Source organism: Aquila chrysaetos, chromosome 8 (genome assembly GCF_900496995.4).
Source record: "Aquila chrysaetos chrysaetos chromosome 8, bAquChr1.4, whole genome shotgun sequence".
NCBI classification, from domain to species: Eukaryota; Metazoa; Chordata; class Aves; order Accipitriformes; family Accipitridae; genus Aquila; species Aquila chrysaetos.
Genome location: NC_044011.1, coordinates 25,036,248 through 25,061,461, shown reverse-complemented (window position 1 = coordinate 25,061,461; position 25,214 = coordinate 25,036,248). Strand labels below are relative to the sequence as shown.

At 38.2% G+C, this 25,214-nt stretch overlaps 1 protein-coding gene across 8 annotated transcripts in view; it reads left to right on the top strand.

Annotated features, from left to right (window-relative positions):
• The window catches only part of LAMA2 (laminin subunit alpha 2), a 394,697-nt gene that overhangs the window by 360,766 nt on the left and 8,717 nt on the right, over positions 1-25,214 (top strand). For 3 of the 8 annotated variants that reach the window (XM_030022177.1, XM_030022172.1, XM_030022171.1), the window contains 11 exons: positions 471-615; positions 2,882-3,020; positions 4,710-4,721; positions 7,198-7,318; positions 9,632-9,850; positions 11,260-11,408; positions 15,128-15,304; positions 16,128-16,344; positions 18,886-18,945; positions 21,357-21,469; positions 22,988-23,177. In XM_030022177.1, the coding sequence (XP_029878037.1) occupies positions 471-615; positions 2,882-3,020; positions 4,710-4,721; positions 7,198-7,318; positions 9,632-9,850; positions 11,260-11,408; positions 15,128-15,304; positions 16,128-16,344; positions 18,886-18,945; positions 21,357-21,469; positions 22,988-23,177 (1,542 nt within the window). Of the gene's footprint in view, positions 1-470; positions 616-2,881; positions 3,021-4,709; positions 4,722-7,197; positions 7,319-9,631; positions 9,851-11,259; positions 11,409-15,127; positions 15,305-16,127; positions 16,369-18,885; positions 18,946-19,085; positions 19,110-21,356; positions 21,470-22,987; positions 23,178-25,214 lie in introns of those variants that run through there. The other 5 variants (XM_030022175.1, XM_030022174.1, XM_030022173.1 and 2 more) reach the window with 4 other exon arrangements.

Here is a 25,214-nt window from a genome sequence, read left to right as displayed (position 1 = left end):
TCTGGAAACCCTGGTAAAACAAGCCCATTTTACCATCTTTACTACTCTCGTTTTCTACCTTGCAAGTTTAAATCTAGCTGAGGTATGTAGTAAATGCACTAACTGTAGTTACAGACATACATACACTTAAAGCTGAGCATTAGTTTCAGGTAATTATAATGTGTATTTCTGTCTTCAGTCTAAGAAAATAAAAGTACAGACAAGCCATCGAAAGTCCAGCTAAGTTGTTAGCAAAATTCCAACTAAGTTAGCAATCCAAAGGAGAAGAAAAGCGGAAAAAAGAACTTGTTGGCAGCAGACTTTCGTACATTACAGTCCTGGGCAGTAAAAGCCTAAGTAGATTTTTTAAAAAGCTTGAAAAAAAGTTGTCTGTTGTCATCCAGGAAAAGAAAGTGTTTCTTTAATGTCATATGCCTCTTACCAAAGTGAACAAGAATCATAATTTGTGTATCTATCATTTTCATTAACAGAAGGATTTCATGAGTGTAGAACTCAGTGGTGGGCATATAAAAGTCAGCTACGATCTGGGTTCAGGTACAGCTTCTGTTGTCAGCAGCCAAAATCATAATGATGGCAAATGGAAATCTTTCACCCTGTCAAGAATTCAAAAGCAAGGTGAGTTCCTGTGGTGTCAACACCATGACTTTCCCAGTTACCTGTGTAGTACAGCTAACCATCTAATCATGGGGAAGGTGATATGCAAAACTGCTGGAATTATAAAGCTCTAGTGATTTAGCAACTTCTTTTGCTTAGATTACAGGTGTGTTGACTTGCATGTGAGTGATTCCACTGTCAAACAGGCCTTTTATGAACAGGTAGCTTAATTTTCAGGCATATGTCTGCTCTACAGTTACGTCAGTTACGTTCTAAAATGCTTCTGAGTGGGGAAAAAAAGAAGCTTTTTCATCAGTTCCCTGATGCTGTTCAAAATCATAAAACAAACCTGTGTGATCTTTGTTAGGACAGCAATAGCTTTCATGCTGTACAGTCCTCTCATGCTCAGCAGATATCCCAAAGCGCTTAAAAAAGCAATGACTTCAGTACTGACAGTACAGTATCTCAGTAGACAAATACAACAACTATTTTATATTCCCTAATGATATGCAGTGTGCCATGATCTGAATCTACATGGAAACAACTGGGAACATCTTCAAAAGTGCTACTAATTCTTTAACCTGTTACTAGTGCAAAATATGAAGTGGTGGCATTTGATAGGATCGCAAAGAATGCTGACTACCATGCTGGCAAAACCCCTTTTTTGTTGTTTTTAATCTAGGTATAGGACTGATAGAATCTTACCTGAGCCAAATTAATTTTTTTATGGCATCTTTGACATTCTCTGTGCCTTTATATCCTGAAGTCTTACTGCATTCTGAATCTTCAGGGTCACCACAAGCCTCTGAACACACTCTTCCTCCTCCGCCTGCTGCAGTGCCAGCTCTCTACCTGACCTTCCCATCTCAAACACAGACCCGCTCTCTTGTCATTTGGCTGAAGTAGACTCAAAGCTCTCACTTGTACATTTGCTGCACCTTCAGAGGAGTAATGCCTTCTTGCTAGCCAGTTATTTAGTTCATACTTAATTCAGGAGGTATTAAGATAAAATACAATGTCACATAATTGTAATTTATTAATACCATTCAAACATATTCTGTATTTATAAAGAAGACATAGGTATAGAAATGAAAGGAAAATTAATCTGTTTACAGTAAGGTACAACAGGAAAGTCTATCCTCCATTCAATTCTCTTTCACTCCTGAAAACGGTAGTTTGGTTTCAGGTTTTGCACATTTCTTCTCTCTTTTAAGGCATTTATTTAGTCAGCTGCTGCTACAAGAGACTCACCTGTGGGGAGAGCTTCTATCAGATCAGAGGAGACTTCCTCCCATCCTCCCATCGCTCCTTCCTCTCCATGGATTATACATTACCTCTTCTAGCTAGTCCTCCCTTTGAAATCTCCTAAGAGGTTGACAGGTCTTTCATCTCCAAACTCACTCTATTCCATCTTTAACCAGAAATCAGGCTGGTCACTTTTTTAGTTAAAATAAAGGTTAATTGCATTCCTTAGGTATGTAGATGGTGGGGAATTTGGGGGGGGGGAGCTGGGGAGAAGGGGAGAGTGTAGATTATAAGCTATCTCTTGGATTTAACTATCTGAAGAAAAAAAAAAAGGGAAGGAAAGAAGAAGGGAAGAACTCTTTCTTTGCATCACTATGGTAAAATATCCCTTTCTTCCTTGGGGGCTTCTCAGCATTTTTCACTGTGTCTTGTCTCTCTCATTGAACTTTATATTCTGTATTAATCCATACATTAAAAATATACATGGAACGAGCATTTAAATAGGATGGTTGTATGTAGTGCATCTCTGACTCCAGACTGAGATTAGCCATGACAGCATCTGACTGCTTTGGGTTTGAAAATGGTTTAGAGTGACTGATCACCAATCTCGAAAGCACATAATGACAATGCTTAACAAACTTTTACACTAAAAAAATCCTGCTCGAGTGACAACCTTTGGACTGAAATCACAAATTAAATGTAAAATTATCTCTTCTGTCTTGACTTCATCCTGAAGTGTTAGCTCCAAATTATGTTGACACAAAGAACATACCAAATTGAAACAGGTTTAGAGAATATATAAAAATAAAGCATACAGAATTGCTATAGCTTTTCAGGTTGTTATGGAAACAGAGGACAGTGCAGGTCTCTTCCCCTGCCCATAATTGACAGTTTGGAAATCCAGTGTCTTAATTGCAAAATACAACCCTCCTTGCCTCTCCCCTCACCTGGTAACCCTCCAAATATTTCTCTGTTTTTTTCTTACATTAAGACATCATTGTTCGTGTCTGATATTTTGAAACTAATCTCAAATCTCTTCCAGCCAACATATCAATTGTAGACATAGACACCAATGAAGAAGAGACCATAGCAACAACTTCGACAGGCAGCCACTTTGGGCTCAACTTAAAAGGGCATGAGAAAATATATTTTGGGGGATTGCCAACCCTGAGAAATCTAAGGTAACGTGGCTCAAACCAATTTCTTTCTTTAGCTTTGTTAAGGGGATGTAAATGCAGCGTAATCTTATTCTCTGTATTTATTTCTCAAGTTCATTTGCAGTAAGTGAATGGTGAGTTCCCAATGTACCCTATATTGCCACAGGAGACCAACGCTTTATTTGTACATGTTGTGTGTTTCAATGTATTTCACGCAGCTCACATTACACAAATACAGTGGAAGTAGCAGTAACGGTGCAGTGCATCTTTCTGATGCTGTGCAACAACCATGACGTAGCTGACTTTTTAAGTATTTTTTTTATTTGATGAATAGAATTCGTGACTTCAAACTTACAGAAATGGCTCCATACCAGTGCAAAATTAAGCACAAGTGTTTACCTTGTGCATGAGTAGAAAAATTGAACTACAAACTACTCCTCATGGGATTACTGTTAAATGGGTATGCATGTTTTTACATAATCAGGGTCAGTATACTTTCAATATGTATAAAAATATTGTGTTAGATACCATTTAAAGTTATTTGTAGACATAAGTTTCTCTTTAGATTAAATTCCTCCTGTATTCAGGAATTAAAGTATATGATACAATACTCTTAATATATTTAACATAAGTAGATTGCAATATGGCAACCTTTTCCCTTCACAAGCCTGATCCTGATTTTCTTATGCAAATAAAATTCCCAGTATTTATTTTTAAAATATTGCATAATATTATTGATAAACTTTAACTTAAGCTTTAATAAACTAAAGAAATGGGATAACAGATACTTGAATTTAGTGACTGTATTACATAGTTTTAAATAGACCAAAAAACTTACTTAAGGTTTAAATGAATATTCAGCAGTTTTGCTATGACAAGAACAAGAGAATTCTGTGCTACAATGAACAGATGAGCAACAGAGAAACAAGCCCATTAATCTACATCAGCTTTAGCTACTTGGCATAATGACAGCCTTGAAGTGGTCTTGTGCACAAGGAGCTGTTGTGATAAATCCACAGGCTGTTACACAACTAAAAGAGTGGACATATTTGTTAATTTATTAGGTTAATAACTGACCTCTGATGTCAAATCACCCAGCAATAAAAAGATCTAAGATATATTTTACTCATGAAATATAACACTACATTATGTAATTGTGAAATCACACCAGTGCATAACAAAATGTCTAAAGCAATTATCTTCCAGCATATCCTTTGTGGTTGCTTAGAAAAATCAGTGTACCACAGCTACTTGGCCCTATGGCAACCATTCTGCCTACAGCTATGATTCATCAGTCACTGGGGCAAGATGAACGTTATGGTAAATTAGAATAAAAAATAGTGAAAGGGGGATTAGGGCAAAGCTGAGCTACTGCAAACAATAGACGCTGAGGTACCCATGACTTTGTAATTATCAGGTTGTGTCAGTTCTACCAAATTCTTTTACATGGTTTGCTTTTAGTCATGACCAAGTATAGCAACAAATTATAAAAGCTCTGATATATATTACATTTTAAGGTAACTGTTTGCAGAGTAACCCTGTTAATCATTATAGCCTGATAGTGTATATAGAAACTCGCTATCTATTTTGTGTTGTTTGTAAATGATGTATGTCTGCTTCATTGTGAAATATTTAAACCTTGCTAATAAGTATCATTTGCTACAATTAATGTAACTTGTTTGGTTTTTTTTTCCCCTTTCTCCCTCATCCTAGTATGAAAGCAAGGTAAAAATAATCAGATTACTTGCATGACTTGCATGTGTCTAGTAAGTGCAGCTTCAAAGCACAGGCGGCAACGCAGAAGCAGCGTGTGGGCAGTATTTATACCAGCTGTTACGCTAAGGCTGTTAATTCAGCGAGTTGCTCCTGCTGCAACAAGCAAAGCTGCTCCCAAGTGCTTAACACTGTCATCTTACATGCTGTGCACACACCTACACAAACAACTTTTCTTTTCTTCACACAGCTGCTTACTTCAGCTGTGTTTGTTTATGACACTGGAATGCCGCGGAAGCAAAGCTACGGCAAGCGGTATTGCCGAGGCTGGTTCTGATCTCCAGGCTGTAAGAGCAATGTAGTCCTGGGTCAGGCGAGGAGCGCTGCACTCCGAGGCGGGGAAGTAGTTACTGAGGAAGGTATGAAAGTGAGGGGCAGATTTTTGTGAATTTTGCCACTTCTGAGTTTAAGAACAGGAGGATGAGAGAGGGATAGGGCAGATCACCTATTTCTGACTGTGTTTTCAGTTTGCAACTATTTGTGTCTGTTACTTTTGCTTTGATACGCTCAGATATGAACTGAACTTCACTATGTTTTGCAGCTTAATTCTTGGCTTGAATTAGAAAAAATGCAACTTCACCTCCCCCAACCCCTCATCCTGAGAAAAATTTCTGGAGCTTAGGAGGAAATAATCTTTGCTTGTGTTCCCTTGAAACTGATCCTAGTTTGGCAAAAAAAAAAAAAAGGCCAAGAATTTATGCAAGATCTGAATGAACTTGGACGTTGTTTTGTATGTTTTGGAAGGAAACAAGGGAAAAAGGAAGTCTTAAGAAAACATCAATGTTTGCAAGGATGTAGAGTTCATATGGGTTGGGAATTATAAGATAACAGCCACTGCTTGTAACGGGGCAGCATGAGGGCAGTCTGTAACCAGCCAGGGCAGGAAGGGTGTAAGAACATGAATGGTTTCTGGATGGCAAAGACAGGAGACTGTGGGCACTGCTGACAATGATATGGCAAAACTGTTCTGTTGCTGGGAAGATGAGTCTATAAAGGAACTGGGGAAGAGCTAGGAAACAAAAAATCAAAAATGAAAGGTGACCGTAACTACATGACTGTAAATAAAGCAGAATATGGATTATTTCAGTAAACCAGATGCTTGCTTTAACTTATGCAGAGGATGCTAATTTGCCAGCCAGCAAATACACCACGCTTGCTAGGATGGCTATAATGCAAAGAATGGCTTTCAGTACCAAAACATGCAGCTGAATAGTACATGTGCAAAATGGTTTTATTTTGTAATTAATATTCTTTAAAATCTTTTCTTTCCTTCCAGGGAGCTGAAGTGTTACGGTTTTTTATCTCCTCATGTTTTAACTCCTTATTTATTTTCCAAATTCATTTTTCTTTCTTTGAGCTGTTCATATTATTCAGATATTCTAGTAAACACTCATGGGTGATATTGTGAGTGCATTAACTAATGCTTTTTTCCTTTTTGGATTTACTCTCCATGGTATGAATGGCAACTTTTTTCTGAAGTGACTTTATAAGGCTTTTCTTCTTGCAAGTCTGGTTCAGATGTGCTAACAGTTATGGTCTCACTCTGGTGTTCCCAGGCCTGGGAAATCATACTTTTGCATTCAAGCATGCTAGCTTTGGTGTTACTTTCAGGGCTTTTCTCATTTCTTCTGTCAACCAGCTGATGAGCCAAACCATGGAACTTTGAAATTCTAGTACAATATTTTCCTGTCTTGGATGGATAGTTAGGTTCTGTAACAAAACTAAGTGTTTTGTTTTCTTTAGCTGCCTGAGAAAGTCAAATGTATTGCTGTGTCATAAGAAAATACACAGCAGTTTTCAAAGGAAAGATACTGGGAATATAAAATACATAGAAAACAAATGTCAGTCTACCTGAACATAAAGAATTCCTAAAGCATAAAAAAAAAATCAAATGAAAATTTTTTTCAGACCTTGGCAAAGACTTTACCCAAAGTGTTTGTATGCTGCTGAAGTTCCTCTTTCATTAGGATCTAACATGCAAAAAGATGAATGAAACATCTGTCTTCCAGTTAAGCTCTCTCTTTATTGTTATGATTTCCTAGCTTGCATCTTTCTGCTTTGCCTAAGGAACGACTACTTACTTATTTCATAGCTCACTGCATTTAAACATCAAAGGTGACAGCACTCCTTTACCAAAACAAACAAAAAAAAAAAAAAAAAAAAAAGAAAGAAAAAAAAGAAAGAAAAAATGGCAAAGACGACTGTTGTCAACTGGAGATGAGATGAATCTCCTGTTACACCTTTGAGTGATGCAAGGCAGAGTGCAATATGTGCTCATAAGTGGTAGAAAGCAAGATGTATTCATTTGAGTGTATGTGTGTATTTATGAAAAAAAATCAAGCATCTGTGCATCTGAAAGTGCATGTGTGTGTGTCTGGCTGACTGTGTTCTCCCTAAACTCTATTTTTTAAAACCCATGTTTTTTTAGGCCTGAAGTGAACTTAAAGAAATATACAGGTTGCCTCAAAGAGATTGAAATTTCAAGGACACCGTATAATATATTGAGTAGTCCTGATTTTGTTGGTCTAACCAAAGGATGCACGCTAGAGGTTAGTCTGACTTCCATGTATTTTGGGTTTAATGGGTATAAATGTTTTCTGGCTTCTGATTTTATGGCATAACATATTAATTGTATAAGGTATATTCAGACACACATAGGGATCTAACCTGAAAATCAGAACAGTTATATTTAAGAGAAAGAAAGATGTATGAGTCTGATCAGCAAGTAGACCAGTTTTCCAGATCCTAACTTCTTGGACAGGATCCCTGGCCAATTGTGATATCCCTATCCCTAAAGGGTAGGATTTTCTAAAATGCTTAGCAATGGTCTAGCTTTGTTTCAGCTGACTAAAATGGGAATTATTGACATTAATGAGGATAGAATTAGGCAGCGATAATATTGCAAAAACCTTAAAAATTTTGATGCACATAAAATCCAAGGATTTAAGTGATTATTATTTTTTTAAATTGTTATTATAAAATCATTCACTACAGAACACCTAAGGTACTTTGAAAATCACCATATATTTGGGGGTAACTGAAACAAAGTCACCTTTAGGACAGAAACGTAAAGCACTTAGTGTTATGAGCTATCACTGAGCTGGAAGGCACATTTCTTACTGATCACTAAGAATGTGCAAAATTGGTGTAGTTATTTTAACTTTAAATACAACTCAAGTCTATTTATTTTCAATTATTGCTGCTTCTAATTAAGAGGCCTTCAATGTATACAAAACTGAAGGAATCTGATCCTAAGTTTGAGAGACACTATAGTAATTTTCCATGGAAAAGAAGAGTCTTCGTATATAAAAAAATATTTCCAGTGACATTTGTCTCCCAATAAGTAGTTTGTATTTCTTCCCTGGAAATGTATACTATTGAAGATAGTTTTGCCAGCAGATGTATGATCTAGAGTTCCATATCAATGCTACCACTACAGTAAATCCAAGTGAGTTGTTGTTAACCTGATGCTCTCCAAACATTTTTCTACAAAACATTAAAAATTTCCTTTGAACAGGGACTGGATCTTGGCCAGGCCAAAATAAAGACGAGGACCCTCTTTTGCTGTGTTTATCAGTTGTATCTCTGGCCTTCATCAGAGCAAAAAGCAAACAATAGGACTCTCAGAGAGGTTATTAGACTAGATGGATCTGTCATGAGATGGCCATTTTTAAGTTTTCAAGTTTGTGATAAAGCTAAACTGCAAACAGCCAGATTGCTCAAATGTTTTTAAATCTTACAAGTTTGGTTTCAGCAGAATTTTTTTACAGAAGTTCCTATTTGTTTTCCTTTATTTTAGATTCTTTCCTGAATAGGAAAGAAGGATATTTGTTCATTTGTTCATTTTCTTCTGTTGCTATGAATCTTAGGAAGTACTTTGTTTTTCACATTATTTTGTAATACTTGAGGTTTTAGAGTATGAAATCTAATTGGATTAATCATTTTGTTGGGGAACTAAATAAAATACTCTAATTGTACAGAACAGGATATGTAGGATAATTAAGAAGTGAAGTAAAAGCAGAAGATAAAGACTGGATATATGCTCAATTATTTAAATGCTCTCAGATTTCAAAGAAAGGTGAACTTCATCAGCAGTGATTTTATCTGGCATAATCTATTATCTCTAAACCTGAAAACAGTTCTACTGTACTGAAAAAATGGTGAGTTACTTTAGAAAATGTCACTGTTTCTATAGACTGGTCTTCCGCAGCTGGAAGAATACATGAATTGGCAGCGATGACAGAAAATCTTCAGGAGCATGTACCGATTTATTATTTGATGACATATTCTGCTCTTTAAATTGTGTTAATGGCTACCAATGTCCAAAGAGTTGGGCCATACACAAGGAATGCTTTGTTTATGAGCCCGAGTCATCAAGAAAGCAGTGGTGCTTAGTGAAGCAATAATGATGAAGCAATAATGACTGATTAATGAAAAGTATTTTCTGGGCATGCTTGACAAATAATAGAATCTAGTTTGTGTTCATATTGGCTGTTGTTATCTATTGTATTGATTTAAAAGCAAAATCCCACTGTATTAACTCAATGGAAAACATTCATATAAAAAACCACCTGTGAGCAGTTGTTTTTAATCCAAGAGGATATACCGAAATAAGACTGGAACTTTGCCTTCCTGTAAGACAGGATTCCAGAAATACTCTACTGATGCCAGATGTATAAATGTAAGTTAGTATTTGCACAACACTTTGAGAAGTAAATGGCTTAGTGTTTATTGTTACTTTCCATCTTTTCACACTAGTTATAATTACATAGTTTGTTATTTTAGTTAAGAAATCTTTCTGCATGTTCATACTCTTGCTTTTAATCCTACTAATGCAATTTCCTGTTGTCTTCTTCCTACAGAACATTTATACTGTTAGCTTCCCCAAGCCAGGTTTTGTGGAACTGCAGCCTGTCTCCTTTGACATGGGCACAGAAATCAACCTCTCCTTCAGCACCAAGAATGAGTCTGGGATCATCTTGTTTGGCACGAGTGGCACAGTTGTCCCCCCCAGGAGAAAGCGCAGGTACACTGGAAGGAAAGCTGCCCCTCTGAGGAGAAAGCGCAGACAGACAGGGCAGGTATGAGGAATCTAGCAAAAGATAAAGAAAACCCACAATTTTACTGAACTTCTTCCACTTGGTTGGATTCAAGACACTGTCAGATGTTTATACTTAAGTTAAAATTCAGTGCTTGGGAATAAATTATTTCCAATGTTATCCTTTATCTGATGGAGAATCTGATAGAGGCTCAGATTTGGTTTTTTGCATTGGAGTAACTGTTTCTCTTAAAGATTTATAGTAAGGCATCCATTGCTTGTTGATAAACAACAACAGATTTGTTTTTCTATCATATAGATTCTTCCATGTTGTTTTTTTAATCAAACCTAAATATTAGAGGATACTGTTCTTCACTCATTCTGAGGACTACTTATACACTACTAATGCTTGGAAATGTCTCTCATTCCTGTTCATACAGACATAAATGAGGATCATTCTGTTTCCCCTGAGACCAAAAAAAAAAAAAGGGGGGGGGGGGCTGCTAAAAGCAGTGCAAGATAAGCCCCTTGTTTGGGATCACTGCTGTGGGGTACAGGACTTAAGAGTACTCCAACCTCTCCTTCTCTCCCATAAAATACAAATTTGCAGTATAAATCCTTTCTGAAGAAGGGGATAGAGTCAGTCTTTTCAGAGGAAGTACCTACAGAGTCCAAGTGACTAACTGGTAAAAGTGTGATTGCTGTTAGAAATTATTAAAATCTTGGTTAATTAAAAACCTCACAGACAGACGTACTACAACAGAGATAAACAGAATAGTTTGGTGCTTTCTTTGTTCAGGACTTCTGGGAAATGGTATTTCATTATTCTCCTTCCTGCCTGTTTTGGAAGAGAGCTCTCAGTGACCTGGAGGAAGATGCTCCAGGGACAGCACAATATAATGGCTCACCCGCATGACATTAACTTCAGGGTAGGGGCTCCTTTATCATTTCCCAGCTCTTCAGGTCACAGAAGTGAGCATGACACTCATTGCTATAGTAACTGGAGGTTATATCCTGAAATCTGCTACAACATGACATTGGTTGCTAGAGTAACTACTAGCGTGATTTGCTAGCCCTCCAAAGGCAGAACTCGCACTGAGATCAATGCTATTCAGGGCTTGATGTGTGTTTAAGACCAGGCCTTGTAAGAGCAAAAATCAGAAGAACTGTAGCTTAGAAGTCTCCATCCTTCCCTGCAAATAGGTATGCAGAGAGTTAAATCTTTTGATGAGGCTTTGCAGCATGACCTCATTTTACCCATTACTCATTACAAAGATACAAGAGAGTCTGAATGTAGCAGCAGCAGCAGAACTGAAACTACAGTATCTTGTCTATGGTGAGCAAATTAAAAACTGGTGTAAAAAAATAAAACGTACGCGATAATGTAAAACTAAGTGAAATAATTTCTTTCCAAATGTAACTTAGATTCTCATACCAACATATACATTGCAGGCCTACTATGCAGTGTTCCTGAACAGAGGTCGACTAGAAGTGCATATCTCCACTGGGATACGGGATCCCCACAGAATCACCATCAGACCAGAAGTTGGCGAGTTTCACGATGGCAGAGCACACTCCATCCGGATAGAACGAGCTAAAGGGTAACAAACACCTCTAAGTGCTACAGACCGCACGGCACAGCTAATTCAACAAAGCGAACGTACCGATGTCTTTAGCAATCCATGTAAATGCTTCCGCTGAGGCAAAGAATTTAGTGTAATTCCATCCTTATCCAAAAATTTTTAGAAGTTAGTTTCTGACAGTGCCTATTATTCTGCAGAGCTGGGTTTACATGCTTTCCTAGGCTATCAGCCTGTTTCCCCAGAGACCTGCATTTGTCTGAATTGGCATCTTTAACCTTCTGGTTCTTGGCAAATATTTTTATTAATCAAATCTGTGGATGCGAAATACTGCTGTGGTACAGAAATCACCTTTTCAAGACATGAAGAAAATGATTGTTTTCAAAGTATATGAACAGCAACAGCACAGCAGGCTGTAGGCTTTTTGAGATGCCATGTGCCGGTGTACACGAGGTGGTGTATACGATGGTGCCCAGCTAAATATAGTAAAACAATGGAGACACACAGTCCCAGATAAACAGCAGTCATTCTTATTGCTGGAAAGCCATTGCAGACTTTCTCAGACCATGTTCTTTTAAACAGAACTTCACTTAAATTCCTTTGCCCTTTCTCAGACATTGTAAAAAAAATGCTAATTACAATTCACCATTCAGAAAGTGATCAGAAAGAGCACTGCTGTAGTGTGTAGGAGTCAGGCAGTCAGTATTATTTATGGCCTGGAATAGCCCTTGTTCCAAGCAGGGTTTGTTGTGGACATTTGGACATACAAATGTGTACATTCAGTGGATTAGTGCTCTATGCACAATGTTGTTCTGCTTTGTTTAAAAAAAAAAAAAATCAGAAACAAGATGTGACATCCAGCATGTTACAAAATGCGCTCATCCAAGCACACTGAACACTAGGCTTCACCCTCTTACCCCCACAACACTGCAGCCTTCTTGAGCAACAATTCCGGTCTGTCTAGTCCTGAGATGCCCTTCTGTCCTTTCTATAATTTGCTTTGCTTTGCTTTGTCCTTTGTCAGTATAATTTTGACTGAATTTCTATTGTATCATTAAAAAAAAATCTTGTAAACAAAGCCTTCAGACAATATCTCTCCCCAGCTTCCATGACTAGTTTGAGGTAAAACTGTAAATTCTTTGAGAGAAAAAGTTATGTTGGAAATGGATGACTGCATTTAGCGAAACATTTTGTGTCACTGTGACAGAACACAAATATGCAGATGGTAATAAGAAGCGCTAAACAGCAAAGAAAGTTCTTTTATGCAGTACAGTAACTTGACCTATGAGAGTAGATCAAGACACAATTGCTGTACAATGTCATCCAGTGATGATGCTTGTTCAGATGAAACCTCTGTGTTTTCGAAGTAGCTCTGTTACAAAACAAATTGTCTGAACTCTGCAGTTTCTGTAACCTGAAATAGATGTGAAAAGATACAAATTAAGATTAACCCCTCTTCTGCTCATCACAAGCTGAAGCTTTATTTGATTCAATACGAGGAACACCCTTTGAAAACTCTTCAGAGAGATAATTATCCATGTAGTTATGAAGTATTTGCTTTCTCTTCCAAGGTAATTATAGGATACTATACTATATATAGGATACTATGTTGAAGACTAAAGCACATCATTGTATGGTTCTGCTTGGAGCCAAAATGTTTGCTATGGTAATAGCTAAAGATGGGACAAAAGATGAACTATTGCATGCTGATGAAAATACTGGCAATCAGTAGCCATGGCTAACATGCAGCAGCACAAAAGATAACTCATGTCTTGACAGCGTGATTTCCCTACACTTCCTCTGAAGGCAGTGGAGAGAAGTGTCCTCTCTGGGACACTTCACAGAACCTAAATTAGTCTGTTGCTCTGAATTGCCCCCAGAGAAATCTCTCTCCTATTTCCACTGCTGAAGGATCTGGGGGAAATCCTAGAGACTGTCCCGAAAGATAAGTCTTTAAATACCCCCTTCCTCCAATCCTCTGAAAAATGAGTCACTTTCTTACTCTACAGCTTTCTAGGCCAAATGAATCCCTCCAAAACTATGAGGAAACTGGACAATTTGCATGTAGTACAACAGTTATCTAATTCAGGTGCTTAAGTCACTATCCAGTTCTGTCTAGGACTTGTGTAAATAATAAACCAAACATTTTACATATGAAAACCGGCCTCTTTTCAATAAACATTTTCAATATTCAGGTGCTAACATTTGTAATTATTGTTAAGGAAGAATATTGGAGTTCAATATAATTTTGCAGCTGAAAAAAGTGAGGTTATTTGCCAGAAACTGATTATTTCTGATATGTCATAAGGATACTCAGTAATTCTGAAAAATCAAGCTACTTACTTATAGATACCCAATTTGGGTTTAGATAACTAATTGTAGTCAAAGATGCTTGAATAGTTAGGTCCTGATGCTTAGCATGACTGTAACATATTTGAAATAAAAACTGCACTTCATAAATCATATCAGAGTTTAGCAGAGACACATATAGCTTTTTTTTGAAGTCCTGATTCTCTCCTGCCTAAATTCTATTAAATACAGTCTAACAACATAAAGAAATTATGCCAACTAGCGTTCTACATTCACCTTCAAAAATACTGAAGTTCTTATCCAGCCTTTGCAACTCAGCTCACCTTGAGCTGGATTTGTTCAGAAGTTGGAGATTTTCTATGTTTCATCAATGGTAAATTGTCCCAGAGACAGCAGTTAAATTTTTTACTCTTGTTGCTATACCTTGTTATATATATTACCCATGAAAATAATCCACTGTCTCTCAACTCCATAGGGCTTACATTAACGCTGCTTTCTCAGTATACACAATGTATGGCTTGGCAAACTACTTTTTCACTTTCTGTCCCCTTTACCATATTTCCTTGTAAATGTGGTACAAACCCGCAACATTTGCATCTCAGTAGCTTTGACAGGCAAGAGCAGCCAGCTTTTCTCTCACATCCGGATTCTTGCTTTTACCAGAATAATGCTCTTTGCCATATTCACCCCTTTCCTCTTTGCTCTTTTTTCAATTCCTTGACTTGGCTTGGTCAGCCAGTGGTGCTGTGCTTCAGAAGCTTCTACCTTCCTCTCTTCAACCTTAACAGTATCTTCCGTGGGACTGCTTTGTCTTTAACTTGTAGCATCTGCTTTGCCCATGAGAATGAATTACAGCACTTGCATCAGTACATGGTGACAATCTGCAATTTTCCTACTCTGCCATCTCCCCCAGAAAAAAGCTACCAGATCTTTTAAAAAGTGTACAGTATGTATCTGCGGTTGATTTTGTAATCAGAGCAGTCTGTAGCAGTGTTTGTACCCCAGCAAGGAGATAACAACCTGTACAAACCAGGAAATAGGGAGCCAAAAAAAAAGTGACCCCAGGCAGTTCCCATCCTGCTGAGCACTAGATTGTATCTACCGTTACACTACAGCAGGCTTGGCCCTTACCATGTCAGTGTTGCCACACTACAAACCACTAATTCCTGTTCAACCAGTGACTGATATTATCGCCTCTCCGCAGCACAGCTTTGCCAAGCTCTGTCAGAGAACTACCAAGGAAGCATAGCAGTAGCTGAAAACCTTCTAGTAGTTAATATGCACTTAATGTGAGCTGCTAATTACATAATTTGGGTTGCTCAGTGTTATAGCTGGTGTAGGAGTAAATGGGGCCTGCAAAGTGGTGATTTCAGTACAAGCAATAACCAGAGCAAAATATGTATTTCTTTGCTTTCAAATCTTTTTCACAGGATGTTCACTGTTCAAGTAGATGAAGACAAAGGCCAGACTCAGAGATTGCCAACAGACCAGCCCATCTCTGTTAAGAAACTCTTTGTGGGGGGTACTTCTTCTCAGTTTCAGACTGCACCTCTCAGAAACATACCACCATTTGAGGGCTGTATATGGAATCTTGTCATTAATGCCACGTAAGTCTCACTGATGCCAACAAATGTCCAGTTAATGAGGCCTGGTTAACTACCTTGGCTGCCAAAAGAAACTTCAGTGTTGCAAGGAATCATACTAACAGCAAAACCTATAACATGATCTGTTTTCTTAATATGCCCTTCCTTTTTTTGTCTACAATATACGCTCCATAAGCTATGCAATTAATGAACTATTTTACGGACAAGCCAACAGCTGTCTATTTATCCATAAAGTCAGAGAAATTCAACAGTAATGCTGCAGTAAGTCTAGCCTCAGTGATAGGTATTTATGTCGTACTATAACACTTTATTTAAATAAGGTTGATCTCCAAGAGTATACAAATTCTGAGAACTACCATGAAAATTAATTTGCTTTGTGGAAAGTGCATGCTGCAGTAATCTGGAAGGAACATTTAAGTAAAAAGAAAGGGAACGGTGAATAAAGTAAAATGTCTTTAGAAAGTTCCCATCTAAATCTTTCTTTCACATAACTGAAATACCTAAACTAGGATCTCATCACCCCACACTCCAGCAATGTATATCAGAGAGAAGGACTTCTCCGCAATGTGATTCAGCCTACCTAGGCTGGTAAAGTTTGCTAAAGAGGATGCCTGTCTCTCTCACTGGCTGTAGGAAGGAAAGCCAGTGGTGACTATCACCCCTAATTTAAGTGTCCCACCTCTGTACCTAAAACAGAGGGGATGAATCCTGGCTCTTGTGTCCTGTGAAGTGGAATTACACTGCAGCATATAGCCGTTCTTTATAAATGGGTGGTAAAAAGGCAGAAAAACTAATAACAGACATTGATTTCTTTGTGTGTTCTCAGCCCCATGGACTTTGCTCAACCAGTGTCCTTTGAAAATGCAGATATCGGCCGATGTCCCTCTCTAGAACCAGAATTTAGGCCACCTGAGGATGAAGATAAACCAATCCACACAACAGTCCTGATCCAACCTGAACCAGACACTAATGGGGAGAAAGACAGACCAAGGACGACTCCTGCTTCCCCTCCTCCTCCAACACCATCTCTATCTTCAGCACTTGTAAGTGTAGATTACTTCACTCAGGTAAAGTTTGAAAAGTTTCTTTTTCTAGGCAAAACTGAAAAGCTAGCCATTAAGAATAATGAAGTAATTTGCCACAAAAGTAGTAACAATTCAGCATGCTATTGTAAAGGGAACACCCTGTTGCAGGTCAGTAAAACCTGACGATAATGGAAAACTGGTTGATGTCATTTGCTTGGATTATCACAACAGTAATTTAAAGAACAATATAGCAGTAGAATTCCCTTTGGCTTGCATGCTTAGCCCTAAACCCTTGCACTTTAGGATGTAAGCCAAGCAATGTCTGATTGGAGTTGGAAGGGAAATTTTCCTATGGGAAATCCATGTCATTATGATATTTCTTGTGCTGTTCTCTGAAGCCATGTCAGTGACAGGATGAAGAAACAGGTAAACCAGAGAGGTTTGTTTGATATGGCAATTCCTCCACTGCTATTTTATAACTTTAGTCAGGAGACTTACAAACTTAAGAACTGAATCCCCAGTCACTGCTAAATTGAGCTCAACTGTTGCCAGAAATCTTAAATAGCTAGATAGCGGCAAGCAGTCTTCTACAATGAAATTTAAGAAGAAACTTCTTCTGCCACGAGTGCAGCAGTTTTACAAGTTGATGCAACATTTTACTGTCCAGAAAAGATACGTTTAGATATTTGAATATTAAACTGAGTAATTTATCCACTGGAAGATATCCTTGGGGGGGAAATCCTTTGCATTTTGTCACACCTCCATACAACCGACAGGTTTAGGCAGGATATAGTTCAGTATGGGTGAGGTTTCCAAACAGTGTGAAAAGACTGCACATTTCCCAGTTAGGAGACTATTTATACTACCATAATAAGATAGTTTTGAGAAGTTAACAACCAGAATATCTAACTTCTTTTTTTATATATATCAAATACAAAAGAGTCAGTAATTTTGACAGTTTCTCCCAGACTGGCTTCATAAGATCTTTTAACCATTTTGGGAGGCACTCCCACGCTGGGTCAGGTTTAATATTCATTCCCATTTCACACCTCTTCACTGACACATTACAGAACACTGAGTTTGTTGGTATTGGATTTTTCTGTGTGACCCAGAGATTAAGTTTATCGATTAATTGCATGAAGACCACCACCAAAAAAAAAAAGTTGTGATTTTTCAGTGAGTCAGTTGGCTGTAAGTCTGTCAGTTAGAGACAAAGGAACCTGAATTCATTGTCCCAGTCACTCCCTGTTATCTGACTCATTTTCGGAATTCATATCTGGTTTTTTGTGGACATAGGTAGGATTTCTAACTATGTGTTCCTACAAGAAATGGTACAAAAATTAGGCCAAAACCCCTAACTCGTTAAGGTTTATTTTATATTTGAGCTTCATGGCCACCTTCATTGGCCAGGTACATATGGCACAGCTTTATCTAGAAGGACTTGTCAAGCACAGCTGAAGTCTCCACAGCACATGCAGCCATCTGTGTACCTGGAAATGGGAGCCTGGGGTTCAAGATTGGCAAGCTCCTTCTTAGTCTTTACCCTGCCCTGAGCCCCGAAGTTATATTTATCGGCCTTTTAATGCTCTAGGGCAGCATTTTTTATTCATTCCCACAAGGTGGAGTAGTTGTAACACGAGGGCTCCGATGCATCTTTCTATTTGCAGTTGAAAGTAAGCAAACTTGCAGTATAGGGCGGCTACCACAGAAAGATAAGGAACCAGGCAACAACAAGGTAAAAAGGGTTATCCAGTTTAATGCTCACTGTTGTGAAAAAGTGCAGTCATATTATCCCTTGATCAAGCATTATAAACAAAACAACAGAGAAGCGTGTGAGAGAGCAAGTGCACACTTTCTAAGACTCTAAGCACTAACTTTTAAATAGCAAAATTGAGAGGAATAGATCTACTCATTAATACCAGAAACGACTTCCATTGTAACTAGGTGAGTTTTGTATATCACATATCTAGAGCCATGATAAATGTGAAATAGGAGTTCAAAATAAAAATCTAAATGAAACACCATTACTCCACTTTCTCTCTTGGAAAAATGAAACCATTTTAGTATTCTGAAGACTTGAAACTATTTTAAATAAGGCAAGCTTTTGGATAGTTTTTATGTTCACCTAAGTAAATTCTCCAAAGTATTTTTCTGGGGAATGTTGCGACAAAATAATTAACTACAGTCGTCTAATGAGATAGCACTCATATGACAGTTAATTATACAGAAGTTCAGTGTAGAAGGGCTGTATATGGAAAATATACAGCAGAAAAAAATTATTTCCACATAGTTGGCTTAAAAAAGGTACCTGTTCTACTTAAGTCCTTTCAGGACCTTTTTTATTTCTTATTATCCATCTGCATGTAAAAGAGGAGGGGAGTTCAATCCCAAATGAAAAAAAAAAACCCTACCCTCTACTAAAGGCCAGACAAGATCTAGAAATAGGATAGTTGGGAGATACACTGGTCACCAGTCTGCTGCTGCTTGCTACAGATGCCAAAATGTTTCTCAACATTGGGTAACTGCTGCTTCTGCCTCATGTTATTCACTGCTTCTCAGGATTCGCTTGCCACTGAAATGAAGAGTGCCAGCATTACTTCTGCATTTGACTCCATGACGGTATCTTCCACTATTTCTCCATGCACTACTTCATTGTTTTATTAACACTATTCAATGAACTGTGGGGACTGCTTCAGTGGTGGTCCCTTTTTCCCCTAATTACTTTCTTTGTAATTGCTAATACAGCATTGTTTGTAGAGAATGTGTGACAGTCCACCAGTGGGCTTTTCTGTTCTTCATTTCCACTGTGTGATACACACCTAGCTTCTTGACTTACCAGTCAAGTCCCTGACATCTGACAAGACTGGACTAAAGTGCAGCTGAAGACTTCAGTCTTGAGGCTCTCAGGTAATATGGGAGATTATTAAGCAGCCAGGTTTAAACCCAGGACACCTGAAGGCCATTACTGAAAAAACAAAGCTGGGATATTTTAATATAGGCTGATGATCCATGCTTAGTTCACAGTCTTGTGAAGGCTGTAAAGCTGGCTGTCCTTAGATAAAGTGAAAGCAGACATGGGGCTGTGAATAAAAGCTGGAAGTTTTTTAAGCATGCCCTACTGATTTTTTTATCTTTTACTGACATTTCCACATCAACCTAATGAATGTTCACTATTAGCAATCAGTATTTATCAGTAAATAATCAGTGTATGCTTGCTATGATTCCAACCATAACAGTGTGTTTGGCACTCTCCCCCACTCCTTGCCCTTCCTTACAGTCATCTGGCTGGGATGAAGAAAAGCTGCAGTGTTTGCTGACGCTGGGGAGCAGCTAAAGTGTCAGAGACAGACCCTTTACTGACATATACTAGCCTAGGACTGAATTTACTGTCATAATATGTCCTTTTACCATGTAATATGTAAAAGCGTGCCACAGAAAAGTGTGTGTTAGTGTATCTTCCAATTCTTTCCAGTACCAGTAGTTAGTCCCTACTGAAAGTATTATATACACAGTATTATTATTAACATAGTTGTTAAACTTCTAGATAAACCTATAAAGCTTAAAATAATTAGAAACTTTACCCAGCATTACGGGAATATGATTTTTTTTCTATTTGATGATCACTGGAAGACTGCTATCATACATTCATAACTTTGTTTGGTCCTGCTGAATTTTCCCCGTTTTTCCCCTCCATTGCACACTGATGTGTACTTGTCGTAATGCATGGTGTTCTACTCTGTCATATTCAAACCAAAGCATTCATTGTGGAAAACTAATTTTTAGAAGTGCTCTACACTGTTGTGAAGATTTTTGTGACGTGTGAAAGCAAAAAATATAACACTACTGAAAAACTGAGTGAGAGGGGGAAAGAAATTTCCTCTTTGTGTATGAAATCTCAGTGTCTGATGAGTCACTCATGACATTTTCAAAATTTTTCACAGAAAGAGCTCCTTGCCAGCAAAGCACTGCACCTTGTGCTTTGCAGGTCCCCGCTGAGTCAGGGCTCAAATAAGAGACTGTCGCCAATCCAAAATGATATCAACCACAGTGCTTAAAAACAGAGCTCGCAGCTATCAAAGTTTGTTTTTTTCCCAGCGATGTTGTCCTGATATTGTGTTGTGTTAGATCCTTTGAGTAGTTTCTTCACAATACTCCCAGAGGGAGGCAAAAGCTAGACATGAGTAGAAGCTGGTAATTACCATGGTCTCACATTGCCCCAGCCACCCCTATACAAGAGCTTTAGGGCCAGAGATTAAAAGACCTGGTGAAATTAAAAAGAGAAAATTATACTGGGCAGAAGATATTTTACCTTCCATTGTTGCACCACTTTAAGATTAATAGAAGTGGAACAGATAGGGAGGGGTTTCTTTTTTACCCCCTGGGTAATGTGTCTACATTAGACAGCTCAGGGAGTTTAACAGTGGTTACTTCTATCCATCAGTTATTTGGATTCCCTTATTGTTTGTGGGGGCCTTTCAACAGCACCAGGGGAAACAACAGCACATTAAACAAAGAATGCAATTGTAAAACAATATAAAGAAGTAAAATGGAGGACTCGTTGACAGGTGCAGGATCTGAAACTACTTTTAACTCATTATTTTTAAGGTGACTAGATTTCAAGTCAACAGCAAAGGATCCCTTTAAAATTTAAGTCTTGCTTCATTTCTGTAAGAGAGCATCCTACTGTGTAAAACTCAGTTATGTGAGCTAAGAGTACACTGAGCTGCCTGGAAATTACTTAAGACTCTTGTAAATGTCCACTGGTGGCATTAAAGCAGCAATGTTCATATATTACTTTTATTTGCTTTTACAGCCAGCTTAATGAGCTCTGCTTTTACACCAAGTTCCTGTCATACTGGTTTATAACTTTAGCTGGTGTGATGAGACATCAACACACTGGAAAACTGCAGGGCCAGTGTCTAGACTAGGTGGAATATTCTCAGTCCTGAGCAGTTGGAAGACTTCTAGCATGCGCACAGCTGAGACAGACACAAAATATGAAGTTTGTATGATCGCTGTATATTTTGCAGGATTCCTGTGCTGCTGACACAGAACCAGCCATTTTGGAAGGTGGCAAGCAATTTGGTCTTTCAAGGAACAGCCACATTGCAGTTGCATTTGATGACACCAAGGTGAAAAACAGGTATATTGTTTATTTCAGCAATAAGTTTTGATGGAATAATGTCAAAATAAAATGCCCCTCCTAATATTCTCAAAAGCATCTCCCAAAATCATGGGCATAACGTGAAAGAGATCACATCCCATGGCTAATTAATTTCATTAAGCAAGCATAAAAAGCATTAAAGCATGAAATCTAGGCCATGAAGTGCCCACCTAAGTAGCTCTCACAAAACCAGTTTACCTCTTTGTTTCTAAAGGTTTGGGCATACACAGATCCCAGACCGATTTACAGAAAAACAGACAGAAAAATGGAGCCAGGTCATGCAACTGAGTCAGAGGTTTCTTTTTCAGAAGAAAGTTTCTTGGTTCAGTAACTTGGTAATTTCTTGTAATAAGCAAACTTTTTTTTCCCTTCCCTCCCATAGTTAAGATCAAGCTTGCACAGTAAACAGGCAAAATGACATTGCCCTTCCAAAGTATAACAATATATACATATACATGTTGATATGCAAAGAGCTACTTATAAAAATACAGCTGTTTTCAATGGATTTGTGAAGCTGTAACTTGTTAATTGTTCATTTTTGCTCTGAAGGCACATGATCATTAACAAATGTGCCATGTCACACCACTAAGCATTTTTGCTGCCTTATAGTTTACGAGTCCATCAGCCTCACGCTTATTTTTACCTATAAAGATGCTGTACTGCATATTTTCACATATGCTAATTTTAGAAAACTAGGAATATAATTAAAAGAAATATGTAATCCTAAAGTCCTTGCCTGTCTTCTTTTCAAATAAGAATCCTGGCCTGATCATTTTCATGCAATGGTTTTTCACATTTATATTGTTAGCTGCTTTCACGTACTGACTTTGCAGCTCAGCTTGGCCTAGGTTAGTGACATGCTGCCAGTACAACCTTAGCATTTAGATAAGCTAAATAATTTCTTTCCAGGTTCTTTGCCATAGGGGAGGTTTTTGGCATTACCATTCTGTCCAAGGGGTCGGCAGACTTCTTCAAGACACACCCCATTTTCTGTTGGAAGAAATCAGAATAAGTGTTTTATATCCTGATTGTAAACTCTTCGCTCTGCATCTTTAAAAGTTTTGCAACCTGTCTTCAGGCAATACAACTCATTAGAAACTCAACATTTGCCAGCTGTCACTACAGCCCGCTCCTCTTTGCAAGCATTATGTGTGTGGATGACGGATAACGCCGCTGGAATTTTACAAGGGCTGGGATTTTCCAGCAACTACAGCTGCAGCTGAGAATTATATCTTGAAATTCTATGCCAAGGTTACACTTTTTTATTTCCACAGCAAAGGGACTAATGAACACTCATATGTCAGGGATCAGATATGTGTGAAATGCAATTCGCGTATAACCAAATTATTTTTCTTAAACTCTGACAGACAGTAAAGTGGGCCACTAACTGAAATTTTTTTAGAGGAACAGAAAAGGGTAAAGCAGATAAATTTGTCTACTGTCTGACGCCGAATATCTTTTCTTTTGTTGCTGTTTTCCTGTTTGTTTGATTTCCAGACTTACAATTGAATTTGAAGTCCGAACAACAGCTGATTCTGGCTTGCTGTTTTATATGGCCCGCATCAACCATGCTGATTTTGCGACAGTTCAGATAAAGGATGGACTGCCTTACTTCAGCTACGATCTGGGGAGTGGAGACACCAACACAATGATTTCCAACAAAATAAATGATGGCCAGTGGCACAAGGTATAATAGTCTCTAATGCTAAATTATTTTTTGTAACGCTATAAGGCAAAATAAAGCTCGCTTAAGATATTTGCAAAATGTAGTCTCTACAAGCTAAACTTTACAACTAGGATTTTCTGTAGTCTGTAAAATTTGTGCTTTCAGATTCACTGTTAAGTAGACACTACATATTCCACTAACAAAATGTTAGTGTTGATCTTTGAATTTGTCCTTCAGGAAACACGTATTTCTGGACATATTTAGAATATGTCCCATGTATGGTGTTGTGGTTTCAGCCCAGCTGGTAACAAAGGACCACGCAGCTGCGGGCTCACTCCTCCCCGCCCTGCTCCGGTGGGATGGGGAGGAGAATCAGAAAGGAGAAAAGAAAAAAAAACCCAGAACCTCATGGGTTGAGATAAGGACAATTTACTGGGACAACACAAAAAGAGAAGTTACAACAACAATGGTACTAATAAAAGAATATACAAAACGAGTGATGTACAGTGCAACTGCTCACCACCCGCAACCTGACGCTCTGCCACTTCCCCAACTGAAAACCCAGAGCCCCCCCAGCCCACTCCCCATTTATATACTGAGCATGATGTCACATGGTATGGAATAGCTCCTTGGCTAGTTCAGGTCAGCTGTCCCGGCTGTGCTCCCTCCCAGGTTCCTGTGAAAATTAACTCTATCCCAGCTGAACCCAGGACATATGGTAAGGAACTGCAGAAAGTGTTCCTTCCTGCCTAATAGGGCTCAGGTGAGTATCAGCTCATGATGATGGAATACATCATTAAAGCCAGGTGTTTCTATGTTAATAATGTCATTGTTCAGCCATAATGCTAAGAACAAAGGAAAAAGAAGTAACATTTAAGTACATCTTCCCTGCATTATTAATTTAATTTATTAGGGAATAAATATGACATTCACAGATGTATTTGGTGGCCCCTTCTGTGACTTTATGAGAGGAAGCATTAATATACAATGCCTGTGGCATTCAGATGGTAAGGGAAGGAGTAATATCACAGCCATGAAGTTTAGTATTTACTGGGCCAAGGACAACAGACACATGGTGTATTCATTAGGTAACATCCTTGAAGGCACCAATAAAGACAGAGAAGAAAAGAATACATGTAGCTGTGTATTCAAGCTGTATACTATAAGAGATATTACATTTTTGACGGATATTTGGAAAGTCACCATCCACATCTCTATCACCAAATGAGAAAAAAATCTCATTGTGTTTTCTAGCACGCTTGAATTGTTCTTATGAAACCCTCCTTGCAATCCTCCTTAGTCCCTCTCTGCTTCATTCCCACCCTGTTCTGCAGGAATTTTATTTTCACTGGATTTTTATTCATGAACTTTTTGGTGATAGCAAATGCTCTATACCAAGGTATTTCATGAGGGGAAAAAATAAAAGTTGTATTCATTATTTATCTGGTTTATATAATGCCTAGGAGCACTGGCAGTAGACCAGGGTTCCTTTCTGCTAGACCCTCTATGAATACAGAAGAGATGTGTTTTGCTCTGTAGCCATTGTAGCCAAAATAGCCATACCCCAAATGTAGGCATTTTATCTATATTCTAAGATAACTAACTGGAGCATATATTTCTTAATTGAAGACTATACTCTTTGGGCATGCAGCTTGGCACTCTGCGATGGAGGGACCCTTGTTGTAGATCCCATTTTTGTAGGACACAATGGAAACGCAATCCAAAGTCACAGTTCCCCAAAAGCACAAAAAAGTCCATTTGCGTGGGGGGTTGTTGGGGTAGAATTTCCTCAACTCTTCAGCAATTGCACTTCCTCCATGCAATTCACAGCCCATTTGTCTGAACAGAAGCTCTCATACCAACAGAACATAGTTGGTATTATATTTACTCTAGCATGAACTATGATCTGGGGCACATCCAAACCAGTGGAATCATAAAATCAATATTGTCTGCAAATATGTGCTGCAATAAAGTTTTGCAACCAGTGCCATTAACATTCAGCATTTACTATTGCCAGTACTTAAAATTGCTGTCTGATTCCAGGAAAAACAATATTGT